The sequence below is a fragment of the Lytechinus pictus genome, chromosome 12 (assembly GCF_037042905.1).
Source record: "Lytechinus pictus isolate F3 Inbred chromosome 12, Lp3.0, whole genome shotgun sequence".
NCBI lineage: Eukaryota > Metazoa > Echinodermata > Echinoidea > Temnopleuroida > Toxopneustidae > Lytechinus > Lytechinus pictus.
In genome coordinates this window covers 2953710-2964073 of record NC_087256.1, presented here as the reverse complement: position 1 = coordinate 2964073, position 10364 = coordinate 2953710, and the positions used below count along the sequence as shown (strand labels likewise).

General features: G+C 37.0%; 1 protein-coding gene across 2 annotated transcripts; it reads right to left on the bottom strand.

The window, feature by feature from the left end:
• Positions 1–542: 542 nt before the first annotated feature.
• Positions 543–8782, bottom strand: LOC129273365 (nuclear receptor-binding factor 2-like). Of its 2 annotated transcripts, XM_054910392.2 has the most exons (3): positions 8540–8782; positions 6063–6147; positions 543–5379 (listed from the first exon to the last, which is right to left on the bottom strand). In XM_054910392.2, exons 1-3 carry the CDS (start codon positions 8600–8602, stop codon positions 4469–4471), a joined length of 1059 nt encoding a protein of 352 aa, XP_054766367.2. In that variant the 5' UTR covers positions 8603–8782; the 3' UTR covers positions 543–4468. The 2 variants fall into 2 exon arrangements, with proteins under 2 accessions (XP_054766367.2, XP_063963394.1); XM_064107324.1 differs by lacking the exon at positions 6063–6147 and having other exon boundaries at positions 8540–8698.
• Between the last annotated feature and the right edge of the window lie 1582 nt (positions 8783–10364).

The window sequence follows — 10364 nt, the reverse complement described above, 5'->3', positions numbered from 1 at the left end:
TTGACCTAATGCCTCATCGATTCCTGAAAAAAAATAGGTTGTGGTAATTATTTCTTATATTTTATTGTTTTTCCATTTTCTTATCAAGCGTTTTCTGATGCGTATGTGTGGGTGTGTGAGAGGGTGTGTTGTGTGTGGTAATTATTTACACTATTTGAAACAATGGTGATACTTACTAGAAGAGTATTTATATACATTGGAAAAGCTACTGATTTTGTCCATAGCATTATACAGTCATATCGAGAAATAGCGAAATTTCAGTGATTGTGTTTGGTAAACGAAATCTGACACCCGTACGGTAGGTCTAATCGCCATGAATTTGGTATCAAAATGTGCGGGAAGGATCAGAAAAAAAAGTCATGAAATCTTGTTTCAAAATATTCGAGACGTAAGGAAGTACCAACAATTAGGGTTAAAAGCCTTGGAATTTAAAGTACATGCAGTAATTATGTAATACCTTTTATTTTAAGTAAATGTGCACATATACATGAAGTAAAATGTGAACAATGTGAAAATAGTCATCTAATGGGTGGTTTCGTGGCTGCATTGTGAAATAATTTCTTTTTCCACAATCAATACACACATTTGAAAAAAAATTACCCATATTCTTGAGATGCAATGCCTTGTAGCTATACACTTTAAGCTTGAATACATTACAAAACTAGAACTATCACTGAAGGTGATTAATACCCCCGCCCTATGCCGTTACCATGCCAAAAGTTTCCAACACATGGAAAAAAATGTCTTGCCTTGTATTACCCCAAGACCAATGTGTGAGCTGAATGTCATGAGAATTGGTTAAATACTGATGAAGTAGTTTGAATGGCATGATTTTTGCCTAATATTTGACATATAATATATTGTTTCCAAGGCAACACGATTTCCAACACATGCCAAAATATGTCCTGTACATTTTTACTTAGAGACCAATGTGTGAGCCTAATTTCATGAGAATTGGTTGAAAACTAATCAAGTCGTTCAAATTGATAGATTTTTACCTAATTTGGGGCCTATAGTATATTGTTACCATGGCAACACAATATCCGACATACACAAAATATGGGTCTCGCACAGTCTTTACCTCAAACCCAATGTGTGAGCCAAATTTCATGAGAATTGGTTGAAAATTAATGAAGTAATTGAAACTGCAAGTTCTTTACCTAATTTTTGTCATTTAATGTTGTTACCATGACAAAATGATTTCAGACACACACAAAATATGTCTTGCACATCTTTACACCAATACCAATTTGTCTACCAAGTTTCATGAGAATTGTTAAAAAACTGAGGAAGCAGTTTGAACTGCAAGATTTTTACCTTATTTTTGCCAAATACTAGTATACCGTTACCATTGCGACACATCTCTGACACATGCGAAAAGTGTGTCTTGCACATCTCCACCCAAACACGATATATGTTCCAAGTTTCATGAAAATTGGCAACATTTGCAACGGACAGACCGACCGCCCGTACGCTGATTCCTAGGTATAAATATGGTTATTGGAAATTAAAACTTACTGAGCTGAATGAAATTTAAGAAAATAATTAGTCAAGATGAAAAGGAAATAGAACATGAGAAAATATGGAACAATATATGGAACAAATAACATGTTGGAACAAATAAATTTTGGCAAGATGAAAAATAAGGACATAATGTATATTATATATTGCACTCCTTATTATTTTCTGTTACTTTAAAGCGATACTAAAGACAAACAAGTGGAATGCCTCTGGCCGTCTCACCTGCATCACGCGATTCAATATAGCAGCAGTGCTGATTTTGAAAACTACTATAACTCGCACAAGATGTTCAGTGATACTTGGTTACTCTTATTTCCACGTTTTATGAACTAGACCAATACACTTATAGAGATATGATGGCAATTCAACAAATACCCCCAACGTGGCCAAAGTTCTTTGACCTTACATGACCTTTGACCTTGATCATGTGACCTGAAACTCGCACAGGATGTTCAGTGATACTTGATTACTATTATGTCCAAGTTTTATAAACTAGACCAACACACTTTCAAATTTATGGCTGTAATTCAACAAATACCCCAATTTGGCCAAAGTTCATTGACCCTAAATGACCTTTGACCTTGATCATGTAACCTGAAACTTGCACAGGATGTTCAGTAATACTTGATTACTATTATGTCCAAGTTTCATGAATCAGATCCATAAACTTTCAAAGTTATGATGGTAATTCGACAGATACCCCCAATTCGGCCAAAGTTCATTGACCCTAAATGACCTTTGACCTTGGTCATGTGACGTGAAACTCATGCAGGATGTTCAGTGATACTTGATTAACCTTATGTATAAGTTTTATGAACTAGGTCCATATATTTTCTAAGTTATGATGACATTTCAAAAACTTAACCTTAGGTTAAGATTTTGATGTTGATTCCCCCAACATGGTCTAAGTTCATTGACCCTAAATGACCTTTGACCTTGGTCATGTGACATGAATCTCAGGCAGGATGTTCAGTAATACTTGATTAACCTTATGGCCAAGTTTCATGAACTAGGTCCATATACTTTCTAAGTTATGCTGTCATTTCAAAAACTTAACCTCAGGTTAAGATTTGGTGTTGACGCCGCCGCCGCCGCCGCCGCCGCCGTCGCCGCCGCCGTCGGAAAAGCGGCGCCTATAGTCTCACTCTGCTATGCAGGTGAGACAAAAATGGATTTCATGGCAGTATTTGTGATTCAAGGCAGTATGTATCAATAAATCCATGAAGTTGGAGTTAAAATAAGGCAAAAATATAGCTATTCATACCAATACAAGAAAAAACAGGTTCAGGAATAAGAATATTGACATGAATTAAATACAACAAACATGGAATCTCAAATGGTATCCCTTCCACAAAACAGATCCATGTGAGAGATTATCTGATATATATCCAGAACTTTCATCAGTTCTACAATTAAGGAGTTGAAATATTGTCATACATTTTCAACATTTTTTTTATATTTCAGTCAACATTTTTCTTTGCTATAATTAATCTCTCTCATGTTTGAAATTAATGTTTTAACATAAGTGTATGTTCTAAGTTCAGTAAAGTCAGGCTGACAAAGCAGTAGTACGAATATCTAAACCACCGATTTTGTCACTCCTGAACCTTATCTTTCACAGAATATTACTTGCAATGAAATTTCTTATCCAAGAAGTGCAATTTTTGCATTCTTACACCATCATCCAAGTTTGCCTACAAACTTTTCTTTATAAATATAAAATATATAACCATAATAACCAAACTAAAACAGCATATTTATGACTTTGAGATGAATGTTAGTGATGGGGAAAATGCAAGATAGGCTATATCAGCTACATTGAAGTTTGACAAAAACATACATTGTTTTTAACTCTAGAAGCTGAAAACTAATCATTTATAAACAAAAACAAGTTTTACTATTTTTTCTTCTATTCTGAAGTATAGATATGCATGGATATTACTTGTAATGATCAGGATCATCTCATCATCAATGATACACTGAGGAACTTATAGACCACTTTGATGGATCATATTTTTTATAGTAAAAACTCCAAATGTAAAATTAAATAGCTGTCTTCATTGCACTAAATAGAGCACATGTCTGTGAAAATAAGAAGAAAAAAATCAAAACATGGTGATTTGGATGTAAAAAAAAAAATCATGACATTACATGGGATGAAAAACTGTGAATGCCAGTTTGAATTTAAAACCAATGTACACCAAGCAGCCTACATTTAAGGCATTCACCTTCATTTTTAAAACCACTTTTTTGGGCAGTTTAATTCATCATAGTGGTACAAGCAGAACACATTACACACTTACTAGTAAGTATGCTGTATGTCAGCAATGTAAGCAACAAATTCAACTGTGTTTTTCAGGTAATAGTGAACTGTGCAAATAGAAACTATTCAGTCCCCAGGTAAAAACTTTGCCCATAGCAGAAAATGTTGATTTGACATTGTCAGATCAAATTTCGCCCTAATAAAGAAAGTATTATTTCTTGAGTATAGAGGGTAGCGCAAATTCATCAGAGGGCTAAAAAGTTATGACTGTAATATCTTATACATAACCTAGATTATCCCATGTGGCGTTTCTTAGAGTTCATCATGAATTTTTACAAAGCTTTATGCACAACTGGAACATAATCTTAAATGTTACAGAGGGATCAGGGATATATCATTTAGCTCAATCATTTAGTTGTCTATAAAGTCATTTAACATGAACAGCTTCATAAACATCCCCCAGGGCGCCGTTTCATAAAGTTGTTTGTAAGTTAAGAGGGACTTTAAGAACGACTGGTGAACCCTTCTTACGTATACGTGCTAAGCCATCGCCAATTCAATATACCATTTACCACAAGAATAAGAATAAGAAGGTATGACCAATCGTTCTTAAAGTCGTTCTTAACTTACGAACAGCTTTATGAAACACCCACCAGGTCTTCCTCTCAACTAACATTGGCATTATCACTGATCATCAAAGTTTGGCATTTCTAGTGGAGCAAGAGCAGGAGGAGTCTGTGGAATGATTATTCCTGGTGTTGAATTTAAATCTGACACTCCATTTTCAGGGGGTGCTAATAAGCTGAAAGGAACACTGAATTCATTGCGGAAGTCTGTTGGAGGATGGACAGACTGCTGTACTCTACGCTGACTTTTCTGTGTTTCAAGTTCCTGCTGAAGTTCCTTGACCTTGTTCTTCAAGTGGTCATTCTCCTGCTGACACCGCTCCATCTGTTCCAATAGATTCACCACATGATTCTTCATCTCCATGGTCTTTATTGAAAGTTCCTCCAAAAGCACTTTGTCATCTACCTCCATCTTTCTCAATGCTTGCTTTTGCTGGTGTGGAGAATGCACTTTCAGACTTGGTTTGGCAGTCCCACTACCGAACTCTCTTAAGGCTTGAAGAACCTTTGTAGGACGGTAAAAAGTCCTCATGTCTTTCTTATCAAGTTCAGAGTACCGGTACTCGTTCAAACACTGCAGCAAAGAATCAGTGTCTTCTGATGCTACAGATGGGAGAGATTCAAAGCTATCAGTTCTACCTCTACTTTTTTCTTCCTTTGCCTGTAGAACCCCTGGAATTCTGCCGGACACTGGCTCCATGCTCTTCAAGCAACCCTCATCATCACTTTCCTGCCCTCCATCAACATCATCTGCTTTCTCTTCGTCCTCCTCACTTGGCTTTTCTGCAACTCCATTCTTGTCAGGCTTCGGTACGGCAAGTTGAAGATTCTCTAGATTCATTTTCTTCTCATCAAGTTGTCTCCTCTTGTTGACAAGATTTGGCATCTTGTCATAGTTTTCTTTCTGGAGTCTCAGAGAATGAAGAACAACTGCATCTTTGGTTTTCTCCATGGCTTTCACAATATACTCTGAAAGAAACAATAAAATGAAAGAGAACATCAACTACTGAGCCATCATGCCTAAGTAATATGACAATTTGGATTAAGCTATAAAGGTCATTGATTCGTATTGCAATATTACAGTGTTTAGGGTCAAACTATGATCATCCTTAGATGATTAATCCAATATAAACTAAAAATATATATATTTGGCTACCAACAGTCTCATCATATAATTCTACGTGGTTAGAGAGGATTAACTAATGAATAAGATGAATCTTCAAAATAAAGGTGTAAATCCAAGTGTTTAAGTGGTCGAGAGCACAAAAATTCTATGAAAAAAAGAAAGTACATTAAATTTTCAGTGGCTTTTTTGTCACTTTCATATCTAAAGGGACACTGAACTCAAGAATAAAGTGAATTTCCTGCCATTGGCCTATATCCATTAGGAGAGCCTTGACACTTCATCATACAATTGGAAATATAAGTATGATTTTTTTTCCAGGTATTATCTTTTCACTCTAACATGGTTTTATAGCATATAGGGTTATGCATACTACCTTGCTATTGTCCTTTAGTCTCACATGATAATGTTCATAATTTTGAAAACCTATAAATTCTGAAAAATATAAATCTATCAAAAAATAAAATATCCACATTTATCAAATTATTGTAAATTAGGTAGGGCCTATACAACTATAAATTGTCAATACCAGATGCATTTTGATAGCACAGTAGAGCGGCATCGTGAAGTCCATTATTCATCATTCTCTCTGCTTTTCGCTCACATTGATGAGCCTATAATAAAGACAATAAAAACAGAGAATAGCTGTAGTAAAAACTAGGCATTGTCAATGAGGCACGCAATATAAAATGGGATGATTATTTAAAATAATAGATTTATCAAAATAATAATTAAAATTCATACAGGTAATATTCAAAATTGCTGGTACATGATACATCTTTACATGCTATTTTGACTATTATCTGAAATCAACAGTGGATGATTATGTTCAATTTTCTCAAACAGACCAGTGTGAAAGCAAACTACATTGTAGCTCCCTAATGCATGGGTCCTCTTTAATACTTCATGTACAGATGGTCAATGCCTAAATCAAGTGGTATTTTTGCAGGACAATTACATGTACTTCCCATTACATTTCATCATGTGCCCTGGCCAAATGCTACCTACATGTATATTCACTTCTTTACAATAACATTAATTTTCTTTTAAAAAAGCTTACGTTCAGAGTTTGATTTGAACTTGAAGTTAGGCATAACATGAAATATCTATCTGAAGGACAGTTTAACTTTAAGTTCTTCAAGTTCATTCATATCTTTTCACTGAAAACTAAGAATACATTCATAAATGTACAATATCAGTGAGGTTAAAAATCAGCAAGAACAAGCTCATGTCCAAAGAATTAAGAATATCACAGATCAAAGTATCAAAATCTGCATTTTCAAAAAAACAAATGCAGATTAAAAAAAAGCTACATGTAGATAAAAATAAATACATACAGACATAGAAAGGCGGTAAAGAATCCTAGGTCAGCATCGAAAATGCAACAACTTGCCCCCTCCCCCTCCCTTTTGGTCGCTAAATTCAGTTCACATCAAAACTAGCAAAGCCAAGCAGGCCAAGCCAAGCTTAGGCGATGTTACACTGGAATAACTGTCGTTTCTGGGGATTTATTCAACAATTTCTGATATTTTAATGTCATCCCCATTCACCAACGGTAGCCCGTTAATTTAGTACGAGCACCCACGGGTAAAACCCTCCACCACTGTGGTAGGAAAAAAAAATTGTCTAGATTTCTAGAATTTTAAATGATGGCCCATGATTTTCCTTAGGTTATATGCTTTCTTTTGATATTACTGATTATCGGATCAAATACTGAAAAATATGTATTACCGTACCAATGACAATGTTTTGTTTCTTGCCAAAAATCTTGGTTTTTAAGATAAATAACCGGAAATGAAAAACTGCCAGCCAGGCTAGCTAGTTAGGCTTTTATCAAGGCTTTCCAATAAGAATTTTTGATATCCCGGCAATCAATGTGAGCAACAAGATCAGAATGTGTACACAAAGACAATCAGCGTTAAAATACGAAGACAAGTCATAGAGCAGTGTAAAAATCACGATATATTGCGACTGGTAAAGAGGTAGCCCAGGGGCTTACCGTGTATTTGACCATAGTCACGGGACTAGGGTAATTTATGGTTTAAATATCTATAAAAATGAATTGTGAAAACAGAAATTATGCACTTACCACGATTATATGGATGAAGGTCTAACGTGTGGCAGTATTCTGACATCGAGGCACAGACTGGAACCTCAAAAAAACGAAAAGTTCTCTCGCGGTAGCTCTCCTTCTTTCAAAATTCAAAACAAAATGGCCGATCGAGACCGAGTGCTATAGTATAGTATAGCACTAGCGCATATAGACTTGGTCAAATTCGCGCATGCGCCCTACACCCTTGGTACCGATCTCGATCGGCCATTTTGCTATGAATTTTGAAAGAAGGAGAGCTACCGCGACAGAACTTTTCGTTCTTTTGAGGTTCCAGTCTGTGCCTCGCCCTCGATGTCAGGATACTGCCACACGTTTTTTAGACCTTCATATATTATAATCGTGGTAAGTGCATAATTTCTGTTTTCACAATTCATTTTAATAGATATTTAAACCATAAATTACCCTAGTCCCGTGACTATATGGTCAAATACACGGTAAGCCCCTAGGCTCCCTGGGTTAGTAAAGAGGTTGATGACGTCACTCGAGTCTCAAGCTCAAGATGGCAATTTACAAGTAAACAACTACCAAAAAAAGGACCGAGAATGACTTTGTTCTAATCATCATTTGAAAGGAATTTGTGCCAACTGCGGTCTATAAACACTGATAAAAGTACGTTGTTTATTAATTTTTAAACTATATATTTCTTTGTCAAATTGGATGTAATATTTTAAACAAAAATGTGACGTTGACGGTGCGAAACTGCGTTGCCATTGCACTATATTGGCAGGACCTGTCACAAATATCAATGTGTGGGACCGGCGAGAAATATGTTCTAAAAAATAGTTGGGGGCGATTTCTTGGCCTTGGAAGGCTTGGGCTCGAGATAAACTCAGTGTCTACAGAACACAAATATTATTCAAAGGCAAGAAAATTTAAAAACGATTTATATTTACTCTATTCAGCGGGGAATCAGGATCCATTGGTAAAATGATCTTTGATTTCGGAATTGGATGCATGATTTCTATATCTTACTCCAGACTGGTCCGAGCAGCGCTAGCGCGCGATCTCACTTGTTTATGTTATTGTGCACATGCGCATGCTTCTTCTTCTGTGTTGAATTCCTCCGTTCACCGGCCGGAGAACTGCAAGCATGGTAAAAATAATGAGCTATTACTGTTTGCAGCCGCTTGATCAACAAGGCGCTTGATCAACAAGGCGCATGCGCACCACGTCGACAGACCTATATCAGGGCCTAGGGCCGCGGAATCGGGGGGGGGGGGGGGATTGGGGGGGGGGGGGCTTCAGCCCCCACTTTTTTCCAAAACCGTGTACAAAAACGTAAAAATGACCATATGATTGTGATTTTTTGCATGGTCAGCCCCCCCACTTTTTGCTCAGCCTCCCCACTTTGAAAACCGTTCCGCGGCCCCTATATTACTAGTTTGCGTTCAGTATATATATCTCTATGGCCTATACTGAGCATGAGATTTATTTCATTTCACTGGAAATATTTTATTTAATTGTCCGTCATAATAATATTGAGTGAGAGGGGGAGAGATTCCGGGGCGCTTTAAAAAATCTTGTTAATCTTATTTAGGCCCTATATTTGAAATCCAAGTCCACCCCAACAAAAATAACTTTCTTATTTTACATCCGATTTTGATAAAATTTTCAACATCATGCTTGCGGATTTTTCTCTTTCGATTAAAATCAACAATTTTCTGGGGTGGACTTGACCTTTAATATAGGGGCCTTAAAAACATTCTTCGCGCTCCTCGAGCTTTCAGGCCTATTTGTTTTAGTGGCCCACTAAAACAAATAGGCCTGACCCCGGGGGTCATGAAGACAATAGGCCTATACATAAGATGAGTGGGGTATCCTCGTGATTACAAAAGTGTCCAATTTTCAGGCCTGGATATCCAAAAGTTTCCACTCGCGCCTCGCGCTCGCATTATTTGTTTACAATTGAGGTGCTCACGAATTCATCCAAACAGTACGTCACATGTCCTTTTTTACTGAGGTCAGAAAAAGACTTCAACTTCGCGCTTCATGCTCGCATTGATTGCTTGATAGGAATACACATGGTCATGATCGATAGCAAAGCATCTGGTTTTTATCTGGAATATCTGGGTCCCAGATCCACATGGGACCCAGAAACCACATGCTTTGCTGTTACGTGTACCAACAATGCTTAAAAGGTTAAAGGGAGCCTATGTAAATGAAATATATTAAAAATCAGCTTGTCCTGCTTGTAAATAAAAACTAAGATTTTAATATACTTCGATCATTCTATATGACTACCCCCCCCCCTAATAAATACAACTCTTAGCTCTGAGACAACCGACAATGGATCACCGCGGGGGAAATGTTGATAATAATAATATTTTTTTAATTATTATCATAATAACGATAATAATAATAGGCATTTATATATATAGCGCCATCTATCTAGAAATATTATATTTCGAGGAGCGTTGTTATTATTATTATTACCCCGGTTTTAGCTCGAGCCTCCTTTCAGCGCTCATGCATTCAAGGAATTAATCCTGCCGGGTACCAATTCACCTCACCTGGGTTAAGTGCAGCACAATGTGGATACATTTCTTGCTGAAGGACCTTACGCCATGGCTGGGATTCGAACCCACAACCCTCTGTTTCAAAGTAAAAAGACTAATCCACTGGGCCACAACGACCCACTAGCCCCCAGCCCCGGTCCTGCCTATGAATCTGAGACGCCCCCCACTGATCTCCCCTCTCAGTCCCCCCCCCCCCGCCCCG